Below are 18,868 nucleotides of genomic sequence, written 5' to 3'. Positions count from 1 at the left end.
CAGACTAGAAGTAAATAAGTTTATTCAGCTATACACAAATACAGTTACATAGATTATCATACATAGCAATGTATGTATAGAGAACCTGGGATAACCCAGAAAAGTCAGACAAAGTGACTTATTTCCATTACCTGTCTTGGGCTTGCCATATATGATTTTTGGTAAATATTTTTTTTTCTCGGTTGTTAGTTGGGCTATCTCATTGAAACTTGGGCAATGTATGATGGAAAGATGCTTCTTAACGTACAAGAAAAATAAAAAAGACGGACGATAAATAAGGGAGTTCACTTCTCAGCCATTAGCCGCCTCTTTGCAGTATATTTTCGTATGGTTTTTATGGTTGTATTCTCATTTTTTGGACTCATTTGATAGAATGGAAGATATATTACAGAAATAGACATGATTGTGATGGCTTTCATAACGAAAAGTACCTTGAAATTGAGCTCAAAGTAGCGGAAATGTTGGATTTTTGCCGATGTTTAATGAACTGTGTAATTCAAGTTGGTTAATTTTATTAAGTGTATTCTAACCTAACCACTCTGTAATTCGGCAAACTCAGTAATCCGGCACACTACAGGTCCCAATGATGCCGGATTTGTGATGGAGGACCTGTATATCGTCCATTCTATCAAATGAGACCAAGAAAACGAGAATACAACCATAAATACAATACAAAAATACACTGCGAAGTAGTTGTTTTAACCCTTAAACTGTCCAAACGTAGTTCTATGTTCACTCGCATAGCGCCCCGAAAGTAGATCTACGTTATTTTACACAAGAAAACAGGTAAAATCGAACACAGATCTACATTCAGAGCGCTATGTTCGGAGCGCTGCACTGTTTGCTGCAGAATTTTTTTTTTTTATACTGCACACACTAACCATGCAGACCCATTCTTTCATATGTAGGCCTATCAGCTTTTTCCCACAAGATTTTAAGCTGCTAGAATTTTGGAGTTGTTTTACAGGACTGACACTTGCTTCAAAGCCATAACTTTATGGGACTGACACCGAAGGGGTTAATAGTGGTATCCTTGCAGTTTGTTTAATTTATGTCTTTGGTAAACAGAGTGCTGTTAATAATAACTGCATCGGATAACTTTTCTTGGTCAGTTTTATCATCATGGTTTTCAAGGTAATCATTTAACTGGGCATTTGTGTTGTTCTTCCAGTCCTTGACACCTTCTTCAACCGTAGTGCTTAATGAAGCTATTTGTTCAGCATGACTGGCTGTGGCTGTTTGTAGTCTTGCTGAAGTCAGTCATTCCAGGTGTTGTAATTTTCTGTTGAGGATCTTGTTCTTGAGGTTGGCTACGTTGGATTCGTGGTGAACCAGTGATGTATGAAGACTTGTAATTTCAGAAGTTACTGCAAAGATGCATGATATAAGTGCCTCAGGATCATTGGTCATACTTATGAGATTAGCAGGAGCACAGAAGCCTGGGAAGGAAGGGATGTCAGAAAGGGAGTCAGCCATGTTTGTTGCTATTGTTGAGTAGCCCTGGGTGGTGAGGAAGGGGGTGGATGATGCACCAGCATCCTGCTGGGTTGACAAGTTGAACAGTAGATTCCTAGGTGTATTATTGAAGTTCTTGGTACTGTTTCTTCTGTGATTTGCTCTCATACCAGTAGTCCTGGTGAGGTGAAGTAGGAGAGAGCTTCATTTACATGGAGCTTGGGTTAGTTGTTCTTCTGGCAGCGGGGAATTACAAGGCAGTCTACCTTTATTCGTCTATTTTATCAGGTTGCAGGTATCCACTTTTAGTTTTCTTGGGTCATGTTGGGTTCTACCTGTGTTAGTGCAGTTGTTCTTGCAATTAGGCCATAACAGGAGCTTTGATTGACCAAGGTGGTTGAAGAAATAAAGGAGCTAGACTGCTGCTGTCACTGCTGCTGCCTCTCGCCCTACATTAAAACTACAAATATTTTAAGGTAGGTAATGAATGTACTGTGTGTATGCATTTTACTTTTTATTGTTTTTTAATGCCTAGTTCTACTGTTAGCTAAATATATGTTAGCTTAAACTTGTTATCTGGCATTTGTATGCGCTTGTAAGTGGGGGAAAATGGCATTCTACTTTCTGGCAATGTCCACTTTCCGGTAGTAGCCTGGAACCTAATCTTCCATGTAAGTGGGACCCTACTGTATCTATTTTACTAGGTGAGTATGTACAGCAGGTGTCTTAAGGAAACACATCCTGTTTCCAGCCGTACCATGGACCTCAATGTGTGAGCTGAGTGTGCCAGTAATAAAGCTACGGGTTTAACCCTTTTAGGGTCCAGGCCCCCTGATCTGAAAATTGTCCACAGGGTCCAAGAATTTAAAAAAAAAAAAAAAAAAAAAATTCTCATGATATGGTATAAAAATTTTTCTGAATGCAATAAAACAAAAATTATGAAATTTGATGGAAAATTGACAAAATTACACCATCATGAATTTTGCTGTGTTGGAAATATTTATGTATCAGCGATTCTGCCCACTGGCTCCTATTTTAGGCCAATTACATTGTTCGAGTCCACCAAATACTTAACTATTTTGCTAGCATCCCTTCTATTTTATCAAATGAGCACAAGAAACTGCCCAATCAACTATTTTAACTACCCAATAAAGTGATCAGAAATTGGTAATTGGGCAAATTTCAAAGATCAAAATATTCCAATTTCAAAATAGGGTCCAGAATAAACAATGCAGGCATTCCTGGCAATAAAATAACATTTCCTCTGTTTATTATGTTTCCAGGTTATACACACGAATTCCATTTTGATTTTTTTTCACAAAGAATTTTTATTCAAACCAAAAAATAGAAGATTTATGGTTATGCAATTTCGTAATAATTGTATAGATAATATCAGCACATTCGTGAACATATATTAGACCAACCAGCTGACGTGTATTGGAAGCATGATGTAAATTGTTTACTTTTGAACATCAGCAAAAATCGAAAATTTTCACTACTTTGAGCTTAATTTCAAGCTATTTTCATTACTAAAAGCCAATGAAAATCATCTCTACTTCTTTAACATATCTTACATTCTATCAAATGAGACCAAGAAACCATGAATACAACCATAAAAACCACATGGAACTACAGTGGAACCTCTACTTGCGAGCGTGTCCACGTGCGAGTTTTTCCAAATACGAGCAGTCGATGGGTCGATTTTTTGCTTCCATACACAAGCAAAATTTCCACAAGCAAGCAGACCTCAAGGCAGGTTCCTTGACACTGGTGAGGGGCTCTTGCTCTTGATCTTGGGAATTGTATCTCATTTGTTTGTTGGACTATGTTATTGAAACTTGGGCAATGTATGATGGAAAGATGCTTCTTAACGTACACCAAAAATGAAAAAAATCTAAGCATATATAATGGAGTTCACTTCTCAGCAATTAGCCACCCCTTAGTGGTAATTTCAAATGGTTTTTATGGTTGTATTCTCGTTTTTTTTGTCTCATTTGATAGAATGGAAGATATATTACAGAAATAGATATGATTTTGATTGCTTTCATGATGAAAAGTGCCTTGAAATTGAGCTCAACCTAGGAGAAATGGTCCATTGCTTGGCTGTTTCAGAGTAAACAAATGATGTCACTGTCCATTCCAATATGCAGTCTTGAATGGGTTGACATATTTATACAATTATTGCAATAAGGAATAACAGTAAATCTTATATTTTTTGTGTGAATAAAAATTACAAATAATTTATATAATAATAATAATAACAATAATAATAATAATATGTATAATAATAATATGAATAACAATACAAATAATAACAATAATAATAATATAATATGGCAGTTTGGAGGGATATGTTGTGTATCTTTATATGTGTATGCTTGTAAACTGTTGTGTTCTGAGCACCTCTACAAAAACAGTGATAATGTGTGAGTGAGGTGAAAGTGTTGAATGATGATGAAAGTATTTTCTTTTTGGGGATTTTCTTTCTTTTTTGGGTCACCCTGCCTCGGTGGGAGATGGCCGACTTGTTGAAGAAAAAAAAAAATAATAATACATATATAATAATAATGTACTACATATAATAATTATAATAATAGATGGCTTCAAAAGGCCGTCACTAGATGGCAGTGTTTACCACAACAAAGAGGAGCGGTTGTGGCCACCTCCACCTGTTACATAATGACATATTTTATTCATTCTAGAGTATATATCGTGTTTCTATGTTATTTATATTGTTTGTTGTGTCATATTAGATGAACTGTGATATATAAATAAGCCATATAGATGATATTAGTGAAATTATTCATGAAGTATTTTGCCGGTCTCCAGACAAACTCTCGTCCACCGCCGACACCGCCCATACCACTACATGAATGGCATATTTTATTCATTCTAGAGTATATATCATGTTTCTATGTTATTTATATTGTTTATTATGTCATATTAGATGAATTGAGATAGATAAATAAGCCGTAGAGTTGATATTAGCGGGATTATTGAAGTACAGAATTCCACTGGAACGGATTAATTGCATTTCAATTAATTTAAATGAGGAAAATTGACTCTGCAAACGAGCAAATCCAGTTGCGAGCAAGGTCATGGAACAGATTAAACTTGCAAGTAGAAGTTCCACTGTACACCGCAAAGTCAGTTTTAATCCTAAAACAGCACTGCGTGCTGCAGGATTTTTTAATATGATGTACACTTACCACAAAGATACATTCTCTCATATCTAGGCCCAAATTTACTGCTCACAGCTTATCTGAGTGAGCTGAGCTCATGATGTAGAACTACAGCACTGACCCTGGCTTCAAAGCTGTAAAACTACAGCATGGACCCTTAAAGGGTTAAGAAAAGGATCTGCATATAACAACTTACCCCAACTTCTCGGCAACATCTTTGGCCCGCTGCTCCGACACAACACGCTCCTCAACAAGGTCCACCTTATTTCCACACAAGATTATGTCGGGGTTTTCACAGTAGGCATGAGTCTGCAAAAACACATCCATATTATGCATATGCTCAAAACCATATTCATAAGATCAAGGTATTAAGGGCTTACCAAGCTTTAAAATTTTTTGGGGTTTCAGTTAACATGAGTGTGTGTGTATTACTGTCATGCTGGGAGCTGTGTGAAGAACAGAAACTAATGAACCAGTTGTGCTTCCTAGCAGTCTAACTTATTAACGAGTGTTTTTGTAACTCAAAACCTAATAATAATAATAATAATAATAATAATTATTATTATCAAGTTGAGCAGTAATCCCGAAAGGGTCATACAGTGCTGTATAATCTTACATAATTGCCACTTATGTAAAACCACATACGGTAGGGCCCCGCTGTACGGCGTTTTGCCCTACAGTGTTCCGCTAATATGGCAATTTCAAATTATGACCAAAATTTGCTATACAACGAAGTCTTTCAAATATGGTGCGCCCCACCCGGTTTGTTTACATTCTCCATGAGCACAACTCTATTATGTCTGGAAACTTTCCAAAATTTCAAGTGTTTTAAAGTTATTTCATATTTTATATGTACATACTCTGATAATTATACTTATGTGCAGCTGTACCTAAATATGCTTACACACTGTGCTGGTGTGCAGGTACACATTAAAATCACTAAGAGTCTCTCCACTCATGATGCCACAGTAATACAGTAGGGTCCCACTTATATGGCAGGTTAGGTTCCAGGCTACTGTCAGAAAGCAGACATCGCCGGAAAGTAGAATGCCATTTTTTTCCACTTATAAATCCATATAAATGCCAGATAACAAGTTTACACTAATATATATTAAGTTAGCAATAGAACTAGGCATTAGAAACAATAAAAAGTATAATACACACACAGTACACCCATTATTTACCTTAAAATATTTGTAGTCTTAATGTAGGGTGAGAGGTGAGTCATATATATTTGTAGGAAGTCAGATCTGGGAGGCATGGTAGCCAGCCAGGTCAGCCCACTCCACCCCACCAATGTGTAATATACTACAACATATAATTAAAGTGCCCAAGTGCAATAAAATACATATACAATGGACCCTCGGTTATCAACCGTAATCCGTTCCAGATGGTCAGCCTAAGACCAAAATGGCCGAAAACCATCACATGTCCTCGGACCAAGAGTAACACACCTAGCTTGACTGGGTGCTCGGTTCTTGTAGGATTGTGTGGTTCAGTGGGTTAAGGCGTTATGTGATTTTCGCTCACCATGAGGCAGGGCCAAAACTACATGGGTTTGAATCCTTGGCTAGTCGCAGTGTTGTTACTGATTCAATACCACTCGTTCGTGGTCACAATAATACATGTATATATATGTACTGCTTGTGGAGGCTAGTACACCAAAAGGGCATAAGAATGAAATTAGCTTAGAGGTACCCACATCACCGTATGTCCTCGAACCAAGAGTAACACATCTAGCTTGCCTGGGTGCTTGGTTTTTGTAGGATTGTGTGGTTCAGTGGATTAAGGTGTCATTTGATTTTCACTCACCACGAGGCAGGGCCAAAACTACATGGGTTCGAATCCTCAGCTAGTCACAGTGTTGTTATTGTGTACCTGTGTGGTAACCAGGCAGAAGGAAAACATTATGTTTTCTCTGATCCAGCACCAGAGAAAACGTGAATGAATTTGCATTTGGCCTAGTCACTCTCCCACTCCGCTTTTGTTTACAATTCTCGGCATTATCTATTAATTCTCCCTTCATTTACGATGGCATCTAAAGGTAGTTGTTAGAAACGCTTAAATTCAGTGAACAAGATATATCACTGGCAATAATATGGCTCTGGGCTGCAGTGTAGGTAGCCAGAAGGAGTAACCAAGGAGGGCTACACCTACCGGCTACCTACACTGACTTCCTACAAATACTACTCACCTCTCATCCTACATTAAGACTACACATATTTTAAGGTTAATAATGAGTGTATGGTATGTGTATTTTCTCTCTCTCTCTGAGTTGCTTTAAATATCATATATTAAGTATGAGACAGGAAGCCAGGGCTACCTACACCCGATTTCCTACAAATAAGTACAGTGGAACCTCTACTTACAGGTGCATCCACATGCGAGTTTTTCCAGATACAAGCAGTCACTTGGTTGATTTTTTGCTTCCAGACATGAGCTAAATTTCCAGATGCAAACAGGCCTCAAGGGAGGTTCCTTGATGCTGGTGAGGGGCTCTTGCTCTTGATCGAGAGAAATGGATCTCAGTTGTTTGTTGGACTATCTTATTGAAACTTGGGCAGTGTATGATGGAAAGATGCTTCTTAATGTACACCAAAAATGAAAGAAATCAGACCATAAATAACGGAGTTCACTTCTTAGCTATTAGCCGCCCCTCAGCGGTATTTTCGTATGGTTTTTATGGTTGTATTCTCATTTTTTTTTTATCTCATTTGATAGAATGGAAGATATATTACAGAAATAGGTATGATTTTGATTGCTTTCATGATGAAAAGTACCTTGAAATTGAGCTCAAATTACCAAAAATGTTCGATTCTTTGGCGATGTTCAAGAGTAAACAAATGACATCACTGTTCATTCCAATATGCAGTCACGAATGGGTTGACATTATTTATACAATTATTACAATAATGCAGTAGTCTGCATAACGGTAAATCTTCTATTTTTTGTGTGAATAAAAATTACAAATTATGTATATTGTAATATCAGGTAGTAGGTTGGTAGACAGCAACCACCCAGGGAGGTACTACCGTCCTGCCAAGTGTGTGTAAAACGAAAGCATGTAATTGTTTTACATGATGGTAGGATTGCTGGTGTCTTTTGTCTGTCTCATAAATATGCAAGATTTCAGGTATGTCTTGCTACTTCTACTTACACTTAGGTCACACTACACATACATGTACAAGCATATGCATGTATATACACACCCCTCTGGGTTTTCTTCTATTTTCTTTACAGTTCTTGTTCTTGTTTATTTCCTCTTATCTCCATGGGCAAGTGGAACAGAATTCTTCCTCCGTACGCCATGCGTGTTGTAAGAGGCGACTAAAATGCTGGGAGCAAGGGGCTAGTAACCCCTTCTCCTGTATATATTACTAAATGTAATATATCCCGCCTCGGTGGGATACGGCCGATGTGTTGAAAGAAAGAAAGTATACTGTAATAATAATATGTATAATAATAATAGTATAATAATACGAACAGCTCTAAACTCAAACAATTATGTAAGTGTATTTATGTAAGTGCTTTTGTAAGTGTATTTTTGGGGGTCTGAAACAGATTAATCTAACTTATATTATTCCTTATGGATACAAATTCGTTTAGTATCGGCACTCGAACAGCCTTCTGTAACAAAATAAATTTGTATCCCGAGGTACAACTGTATACAATAATAATAATAATAATAATATTATTATTATTATTAATATGTAAAATAATAATACATGTATAATAATAATGTACTATATAATAATAGATGGCTTCAAAAGGCTGTCACTAGATGGCAGTGATTACCACAACAATGCGGGAATAGTTGTGGCCGCCTCCACCTGTCACATAATGACACGTTTTATTTATTCTAGAGTATATATCAGGTTTCTATGTTATTTATATGGTTTATTATGTCATATTAGATGAATTTTGATAGATAAATTAGCCATATAGATGATATTAGCGAAATAGTGAAGTATCTTGTCGTGCCTCCTGAGAGCCAGAACGGATTTATTACATTTCAATTAATTTAAATGAGGAAAATTGACTCTGCAAATGAGCAAATCCAGATGCGAGCCAGGTCATGGAATGGATTAACCCTTAAACGGTCCAAGCTTATATATACATTCTCTCGCGTAGCGCCCCAAACGTATATATATGTTTCATTTTTTATTCATTTTGAACATAGGTGCAATAGGCCCGAGTCGCCTAGACATGAGAGAATGGGTGTGCGCACTAAGTGTGTGCCATATGAAAAAATTGGGGACGCCTGGATATCACATGCTCTTTTTTTCTATAAAAAAAAAATTTTTCCTCAAAATATTCGGGGCACTGCGCAGGTGAACGTGTATATACGTATATGTTTGGACCGTTTAAGGGTTAAACTTGTAAGTGGAGGTTCCACTGTACTACTCGCCTCTTGCCCTACATTAAGACTACAAATATTATGCCTATTATGCCTAGGCATAATAGAGGGTCTCTTTGCACTGCAACCCATTATTGTAAATACAAAAGCTCAATATACTATTTGCAAAGACATAAATAAATAAATAAATTAAATAAATAAAAACAAAAAGGAAAGTAATGAATGTACTGTGTATGTATTTAACTTTTTATTGTGTTTTCTAATATAAGTTAGTGTAAACTTGTTATCTGGCATTTATATGAATTTATAAATAGAAAAAAATGGTGTTCTGCTTTCCGGCGATGTCTACTTTCCGGCAATAGCCTGGAAGCTAACCTGTTGTATAAGTGAGGCCCTACTGTATTAAATATTTTTCATGGACCTCATTCACAGATGTTCATAACTCAGGTGTTTACAGGTTAGGGACCCTTAGTGTCTCCCTTAACAAATATGTCTGGGAAGCTTCATCTATATATAATTTTGAACATTTTAGCATGTGAAAAGGACTCGGGAATAACGGTAAGCAGAAATCTGAAGCCACGGCAGCAGTGTCTAAGCATATGCAAGAAGGCTAACAGATTACATGGAAGTATATTAAGAATCAACAGGTTAAGTTACAGATCTAAGCACTATACATCTTTAGTAAGGACTTATTTAGATTATGCTGCTCAGTTTTGGTCCCCATATTAAAGATTACCCTAAGTAGTAGGCTGGTAGGCAGCAACCACCCAGGGAGGTACTACTGTCCTGCTAAGAGACTGTGAAATGGAAACCTGTAATTGTTTTACATGATGTCTTTTTTTTTGTCTCATAAGCAAACAACATTTCAGGTATGTCTTGCTACCGCTACTTACACTTAGGTCACACTACACATGCTTGTACAAGCATATATATACATGTATATATACACCCATCTGGGTTTTCTTCTATTTTTCTTACTACAGCCTTTCCTCACTTAACAACGAAGTTCCGTTCCTAAGACAGCGTTGGTAAACGAATTCATCGCTAAGTGAGGAGCATACTATAATGGTAGTGAGTTTGTGTCAACCATTTTTTGATATTGTTTTAATGTCACCTTTGCATCATTTATAACATTTCTGGTATATTTTTAAATGTTTATACAGTAGTGTACTGTATACTGAAATAAACAAATAAAGGAAACCAGCTCTAATATATATTAGTTAGGAATGAATACTGGTCAGAGAGCCCATCATAAGTCCAAGGCGTTTACCTGGAGTTTACCTGGAGAGGGTTTTGGGGGTCAACAACCCCACGGCTCAGTCTGAGACCAGGCCTCATGGTGGATCAGGGTCTGATCAACCAGGCTGTTACTGCTGGCCGCACACAAGCTGACATATGAACCACAGCCCGGTTAGTAAGGTACTGACTTTAGGTGCCTGTCCAGTGCCTTCATGAAGACAGCCAGGGGTCTATTGGTAATCCCCCTTATGTATGCTGGGAGGCAATTGAACAGTCTTGGGCCCCGGTCACTTATTGTGTTGTCTCTCAGTGTACTCATGGCGCCCCTGCTTTTCATCGGGGGAATGTTGCATCTCCTGCCGAGTCTTTTGCTTTTATATGGAGTGATTTTCGTGTGCAGGTTTGGTACCAATCCCTCCAGGACCTTCCAAGTGTATATTATCATGTATCTCTCTCACCTGCATTCAAAGGAATACAGATCAAGGACCTTCAACCATTCCCAGTAGTTTAGGTCCCTTATCGCACTTATATGTGCCATGAAAGTCCTTTGTACACTCTCCAGGTTTGCAATGTCGCCAGCCTTGAAGGGGGCCGTTAGTGTACAGCAGTATTCCAGCCTAGAGAGCACAAGTGATTTGAAGAGAATCATTATGGGCTTGGCATCCCTAGTTTTGAAGGTTCTCATCTTCAAGTTTTCCATATCTGAGTAGTTGAAATTTCTCCTCGCTGGACTTCAGATTGTTTTGAGTGGCCCATTCGAAGATTTGGTTGATGTCCACTTGGAGTCTCGCAGTGTCTTCAATGGAGATCACTGCCATGGTGATCCGGGTGTCATCTGCAAAGGAAGACACGGAGCTATGGCTTACATCTCTGTCTATGTCAGAAATGAGAATGAGGAATAGAATGGGAGTGCTGTGCCTTGTGGAACAGAGGTTTTTACCATGGCTGCCTGGGACTTTACTCTGTTTACTATTACTCTTTGTGTTCTATTTGTCAGGAAGTTGTAGATCCATCTACCAACTTTTCCTGTTATTCCTTTATCCCTCATTTTGTGTGCTATTACACCATGGTCATACTTGTCAAAAGCTTTTGCAAAGTCTGTGTATACATCTGTGTTTTGTTTATCCTCTACAGCATCCAGGACCTTGTCATAGTGGTCCAGTAGCTGGAACAGGCAGGAGAGACCTGCTCTAAACCCATGTTGCCCTGGGTTGTGTAACTGATGGGTATCTAGGTGGTTGGCTATCTTGCTTCTTAGAACCCTCTCAAAGATTTTTATGATATGGGATGTTAGTGCTATCAGTCTGTAGTTCTTTGCAATTGCTTTACTGCTACCTCTGTGGAGTGGGGCTATGTCTGCTGTTTTTAGTGTGTGTGTGGGATGACCCCTGTGTCCATGCTCTCTCTCCATAAAATGCTGAAGGAACGTGGTAGGGGCTTCTTGCAATTCTTGATGAACACAGAGTTCCACGAGTCTGGGCCTGGGGCAGAGTGCATGAGCATGTCATTAATTGCCTCTTCAAAGTCTTGTAGAGCTAGAATAATATCCGAGATTTTTGGGACGACCAGATTTTGAGTTTCGTTCATAAAGAATTCATTTGGATTGTCGACCCTTAGAGTGGGCAGTGGCTCACTGAATACTGAGTCATATTGGGACTTTAGTAACTCACTCATTTCCTGGATATCATCTGTGTATGTCCCATCCCGCCTAAGCAGGGGCCCAATACTGGATGTTGTTTTTTCCATAGATTTGGCATAAGAGAAGAAGTATTTTGGGTTTTTTTCAATTTCCTTTATGGCTTTTAGTTCTTCCTGTGATTCTTGTCTCCTATAAGATTCCTTCAGCTTAAGGTCGATGTTTGCAATTTCATTGACTAGCGCCTCCCTTAGTACAGTGGACCCCCGCATAACGATGGCATCACATAGCAATTATTTCGCATACCGCTTACTTTAATCGCAAAATTTTTGCCGCGCATACCGATTAAAAACCCGCTCACCGATTTTCGTCCGAGACGCGTCCAATGTGCGCCCTCACCCAGCCTCACATGTGCCGCCCGTGCCATTGTTTACCAGGCAGCCTCCGCGCTAACATCCAAGCATACACTCGGAATATTTCGTAATATTACAGTGTTTTCGGTGGTGTTTCTGGAAAATAAGTGACCATGGGCCCCAAGAAAGCTTCTAGTGCCAACCGTACACCAATAAGGGTAAGGATACCCATTGAAATGAAGAAAGAGATCATTGATAAGTATGAAAGTGGAGTGCGTATTGCCGACCTAGTCAAGTTGTACAAGAAACCCCAATCAACCATCGCTACTATTGTGGGCACCAAAAAGACAATCAAGGAAGCTGTTGTTGCCAAAGGTTTAACTGTGTTTTCGAAACAAAGATCGCAAGTGATGGAAGATGTTGAGAGACTCTTATTGGTGTGGATAAATGAAAAACAGCTAGCAGGAGATAGCGTCTCTCAAGCGATCATATGTGAAAAGGCTAGGAAGTTGCATGACGATTTAATTAAAAAAATGCCTGCAACTAGTGATGATGTGAGTGAATTTAAGGCCCGCAAAGGTTGGTTTGAGAGATTTAAGAAGCGTAGTGGCATCCATAGTGTGATAAGGCATGGTGAGGCTGCCAGTTCGGACCACAAAGCAGCTGAAAAATATGTGCAGGAATTCAAGGAGTATATAGAAACTGAAGGACTGAAACCTGAACAAGTGTTTAATTGTGATGAAACAGGCCTGTTCTGGAAGAAAATGCCAAGCAGGACCTACATTACTCAGGAGGAAAAGGCACTCCCAGGACATAAGCCTATGAAAGACAGGCTTACTTTGTTGATGTGTGCCAATGCTAGTGGTGATTGCAAAGTTAAGCCTTTATTAGTGTATCACTCTGAAACTCCCAGAGCGTTCAGGCAAAAGAATGTCCTCAAGGATAATTTGTGTGTGCTGTGGAGATCAAACAGTAAGGCATGGGTCACTAGGGACTTTTTCTATAACTGGTTACACCATGCATTTGCCCCCAATGTGAAAGATTACCTAACTGAAAAGAAATTAGAACTTAAGTGCCTCCTGGTGTTAGACAATGCCCCTGGTCATCCTACAGACGTGGCAGAGCGACTTTATGGGGACATGAAATTCATTAAGGTGAAGTTTTTGCCTCCTAATACCACTCCTCTCCTGCAGCCCATGGACCAGCAGGTTATTTCCAACTTCAAGAAACTGTACACAAAAGCTCTGTTTGAAAGGTGCTTTGTAATGACCTCAGAAACTCAACTGACTCTAAGAGAGTTTTGGAGAGATCACTTTAATATCCTCAATTGTGTAAACCTTATAGGTAAGGCTTGGGAGGAAGTGACTAAGAGGACCTTGAACTCTGCTTGGAAGAAACTGTGGCCAGAATGTGTAGACAAAAGGGATTTTGAAGGGTTTGAGGCTAACCCTGAGAATCCTGTGCCAGTTGAGGAATCCATTGTGGCATTGGGAAAGTCCTTGGGGTTGGAGGTTAGTGGGGAGGATGTGGAAGAGTTGGTGGAGGAGGACAATGAAGAACTAACCACTGATGAGCTGATAGATCAACTTCAAGAGCAAGAGGCCAGACCTGGGGAAACTGGTTCAGAGGAGGGGAGAGAGAAATTGAAGAAGTTGCCTACTACAAAGATAAAGGAAATCTGTGCAAAGTGGCTTGAAGTGCAAACCTTCATGGATGAAAATCACCCTCACACAGCTATTGCAAGCCGTGCTGGTGATTATTACACTGACAATGTTGTGAAACACTTTAGGCAAGTCATAAAGGAACGAGAGGTACAGGCCACTATGGACAGATATCTTGTGCGAAAGAAGTCCAGTGACTCTGAAGCTGGCCCTAGTGGCATTAAAAAAAGAAGGGAAGTAACCCCAGAAAAGGACTTACTACCTCAAGTCCTAATGGAAGGGGATTCCCCTTCTAAACAGTAAGAAGATAATGCTCTCCCCTCCTCCCATCCCATCAATCATCACCAGATCTTCAATAAAAGTAAGTGTCATGTAAGTGTGCATGCCTTTTTCAGTTTGTGTGTATTAAAATTAATATTTCATGTGGTAAAAAAAATTTTTTTTTCATACTTTTGGGTGTCTTGCACGGATTAATTTTATTTCCATTATTTCTTATGGGGAAAATTCATTCACATAACGATTATTTCGCATAACAATTACCCCTCTTGCACGGACTAAAATCGTTAACCGGGGGTCCACTGTATATTAGATATATTGACCCCACTCAGCAGCTCTGTGACTCTTCGCCTTCGGCGTAAGGTAAACAAGTACATCGCTAAGTGAGGAGAGGCTGTATGAGGATATGTAAGCGTGTTAGATAGGAATGAATGGAGACGAATGGTTTTTGGGACCTGACGAGCTGTTGGAGTGTGAGCAGGGTATTTTGTGAAGGGATTCAGGGAAACCAGTTAGACGGACTTGAGTCCTGGAAATGGGAAGTACAATGCCTGCACTTTAACCCTTTGACTGTTTCAGGGCCCTCTCTGAAACTGTCATTCTATGTCGCCAAATATTCGAAAAAAAAAAAATTATTTTTTCTTATGAAAATGTTAGGAATATTTTTACTAGTGTTTTAAGCCTAAAAAAAAATTTTTGCCATCAGTACTTACCGAGATATAGAGCCGCAAAGTTTGCAGAAATTGACGTGCGTACGGCAACAGCGGCGACTGCCGCCCACCCGGTATTCTTTTATTTACTCTAATTCAAAGGTTTCTTGCATTTTTCAATATTTTTCTGTCCCAGGTAACTTATGTGGCCTGTGAGACCAATGTAAGGTGCATTCTTCAAATATACACTCATTGTTTACAACACAATAACAGAACAAACTTTATCACTATTAGTTTGTGTATACACTTTGTTTACACAAACAAACTATACAAAACAATGTTTATTACTATTGTTCCATAATATATATACATATGTACAGTCACTAATCACGTTCCTAGAACTGCTGCAGCTTGTGGAACTCTTTGAAACATGGGTATATGCAGAGGGGCACTTCACACTCCTCACACATAAAACGAATGTCTCTGCGTGTTTGTGGGCGTTTTGTGGTATGCATACATACATAACACCTCTTCTGAGCATTTTTCTTGGCAGTAGTAGGAGGCAGTTGTATGGGGTAGTGATCACCAGGCCTCATACGAGATGACGTCTGTGGGCGCTGGTCTATTGCAGGAGTTGCTCCTTTGTACTTTGCAATTATTTGTCTGATTACTGACAGGCAAAATTCACCATATTTTGGTGTTTTGTTGGTCTTCAACTTGTATATGTTATAAGCATTTAGCATAGAGATATCAACAAGATGGAAAAAAAGTTTGATATACCACTTATAACTCTTGCGTACACAGTCTGCAAACCCAATCTGCATGTCACATTTGTCCACTAAGCGCATATTGAGGTTGTAGTCCATGACAGCTGCAGGCTTTAGAATGGGTTCATTGGTCTCTCTGTTGTCCCTGCCACTGGGTACCATTTCGTTTGTGTGAACTGATGTCAACAATGTGACATCACGTTTGTCATGCCACCGAAATGCCATGATGTCATTGGCAGCAAAGGCTTGCACCTCACTTCTGCGAGTGCCAGCGTCGAACCTTGGCATATGTTTGCGATTACCACGCACTGTGCCACACACGTCTGTCAAGTTCACTCGCAAGAAATCACTGAGTAAGGGGCTTGTGTACCAGTTATCAGTAAATAACATATGCCCCTTACCAAGATATGGTTCCATCATTGTTCGAACCACATCACCAGAGATACCCAATAACTTCATGGTATCTCTCAAAGTATTACTGCCAGTGTACACAATAATATCTAAAACAAGACCACTTCTGCAATCACACAGTACAAATAGCTTTATACCAAAGCGTTTCCTCTTGCTTGGTATATATTGCTTGAATGAGAGTCTTCCTTTGAATAAAATCAAGGACTCATCAATAACAAGCTTCCTGAAGGGATAAAAATACATGCAGCACTTTTGTTTCAGGTACATAAACACATTTCTTATCTTATATAACCTGTCGCTTCTGTCAGGCCTGGTTTTGTCTGAAAAGTGTAACATACGCAACAGTATCAGGAAACGATTGACACCTATAATGTCACTAAAACCTGGAGTTGAAATCAGGCGATCTGTTGTCCAGTATGTGGTGACAGTGTGCTTATACACATGTGGCATAAGCATTATTGTGGCAAAAAACAGGTACATCTCTGCCACAGTTGTCTCCTTCCACTTGTGTAGCCGTGATTTTGGTGAGAGAATTGTATTTGCCATGGTGTAATCACAGTATGTATTTGTTTCCCTGACAATGATGTCCATCAGGGGTTCATCGAAAAATAACTCAAAGCAGTCCAGTTCACTGGCATTGTTCCCAAGTGGACAAGATGGCTTTATTCCACTTTGTGTTTCATCAAAGTCATGGGGACTGGGAACAAACTCGTCACCGTCCTGCCAATCCCAGATGCGGTCTGCTGGTGGGGTCTGGATATTGTACCGTGGTTGTGGCTGTGCAGGTTGTGGTGGTGCAGGTTGTGGCAGTGTGGGGTAGGGTGAGGCTGGTTGTTCTGCTGAGTCAGCCGCGTGGCTAGTAGCGTGGCCCGGTGATGGTGCCACATGGGCCGTGCCACCCTCACTATCACCACCACTGCCTCCTCCCTCACTGTCACCATTCATACCCATCGTTACAATATCGTCATCTTCACTATCAGGTCGTGGTGTTGGGCCACGGGATGTGCTCCCAGAGTTTCTCCTTCCCCTTGGAACAACATATGAAACACTACCAGACCTCATGCTACGTCGTACATACTGGCGCTTCACTGGGGAATATTCACTCTCACTGTCACTATAACTGCTTTCAATGACCTTGAAATCACTATCACTATCACTGCTATCATCAGGGTGTTGTACACGACCAAATAGTTTCCTCTTTCGTCCTGGTACAGGCGAACGTGAACGTGAACAAGCCGGCACAGCACCAGAGGTCGAAGGTTGTGGGTCATCTGGGTTTTCGTCACTATTTACGTTATCCTGGGCACTTTTTTCGGTAACACTCACTTGAAAACCCTTGAATTCACTGTCACTGACACTTTCATCGCTGTTAGAGCTATCACTTGGGAACAAAAGACCTCCAATCCGCCAAGGAGTGAGGAACTTCTTACCGAGAGGCATGGTGAAAATGGACTGACAACATGGCGTTCCCACAATGCACCGCTAGGTCCCAGATTTTTTTCACAGGGTGCACACCGACCACTGAGACCCATTCTCTCCCGTGTAGGCCTACCAGGCCTTTGGCGCTCGATTTGAAGCCGCTAGAATTTGTGCGTATAAATACGTCAGAAACATTGGCTCGTAAGACGTATTTATACGTCGGAAACAGTCAAAGGGTTAAAGGAGGGGGTTGGGATATTGGCAGTGGTCTTTTAAACTGTCGTATCCGAGTGCCTCTGCAAAGAAAGTGATTATGTATGAGTGAGGTGAAAGTGTTGAATGATAATGAAAGTACAGTGGACCCCTGACATTTGATATTAATCAGTTCCTGAGAGCCATTGAATGTCAAAAATATCGAAAGTCGAATTAATTTTCCCCATAAGAAATAATGAAAATCAAATTAATCCGTGCAAGACACCCAAAAGCATGAAAAAAAAAATTTTACCACATGAAATATTAAGTTTAATGCAATAGAATAATTACAATAACAACAATAACAATAGATTAATAACAATAGAATAATTGACACTTACCTTTAACCCTTTGAAGGTTTTGGCCGTACTAGAATGGCTTACGACCCAGGGTTTTTGACGTACTAGTACGCCTAAATTCTAGCGCCCTCAAATCTAGTGAGAGAAAGCTGGTAGGCCTACATATGAAAGAATGGGTCTATGTGGTCAGTGTGCGCAGTATAAAAAAAATCCTGCAGCACACAGTGTGTAATGAGGAAAAAAAAAAAACTTTGACCGTGTTTTTGGAATAAAACAACGACTTTGCACTGTATTTTCATATGGTATTTATTGTTGTATTCTAGTTTTCTTGGTCTCATTTTATAGAATGGAAGACATATTACAGAAATTGAGATGATTTTGACTGGTTTTACAATGAAAAGTACCTTGAAATTGAGCTCAAAGTAGCAGAAATGTTTGATTTTGATCAAAGTTCAAAAGTAAACAAATCATGCCAAGCGTCCAATACATGTCAACTGGTGAGTCTAATATTCTTTCACAAGTGTGCTGATATTATTTATACTATTTCTACACTAATGCACTAGTCTGCATAACAGTAAATCTTCTATTTTTTGTAAGAATAAAAATTCAAAGTGGAAAGCCAAAGAAATATAAGAGGGGCCTGGGGATGTGACTAACGAACAGAGAACTTGTTATTTTAGTGCCAGGGATGCCTTTTTTGTTTATTCTGGACCCTATTTGGAAATTGGCATCTTTTGAAATTTGTGTGAAATTGGCAAAATTGCTAAATTCTGGCCACTTTATTGGATAGTTGAAATTTGTAAATGGATGGTTTCTTGTACTCATGCGATAGAAAAAAAAATGGAGTTCTAGCGAAATAGTTATGATTTTTGTCAACTAGTACATTGGAATTGGCTGAAAATAGGGCTCAA

At 39.4% G+C, this 18,868-nt stretch overlaps 1 protein-coding gene across 5 annotated transcripts in view; it reads right to left on the bottom strand.

The window, feature by feature from the left end:
- The window catches only part of LOC128702733 (ras-related protein Rab-27A-like), a 127,201-nt gene that overhangs the window by 23,859 nt on the left and 84,474 nt on the right, over positions 1-18,868 (bottom strand). For all 5 annotated transcript variants that reach the window (XM_070101824.1, XM_070101821.1, XM_070101820.1 and 2 more), the window contains one exon: positions 4,834-4,946. In XM_070101824.1, the coding sequence (XP_069957925.1) occupies positions 4,834-4,946 (113 nt within the window). The remainder of the gene's footprint in view (positions 1-4,833; positions 4,947-18,868) is intronic.

Source organism: Cherax quadricarinatus, chromosome 79 (assembly GCF_038502225.1).
Source record: "Cherax quadricarinatus isolate ZL_2023a chromosome 79, ASM3850222v1, whole genome shotgun sequence".
Classification (NCBI taxonomy): Eukaryota; Metazoa; Arthropoda; class Malacostraca; order Decapoda; family Parastacidae; genus Cherax; species Cherax quadricarinatus.
The sequence above is the reverse complement of the archived record's forward strand: the minus strand, read 5'-3'. Positions and strand labels throughout refer to the sequence as shown.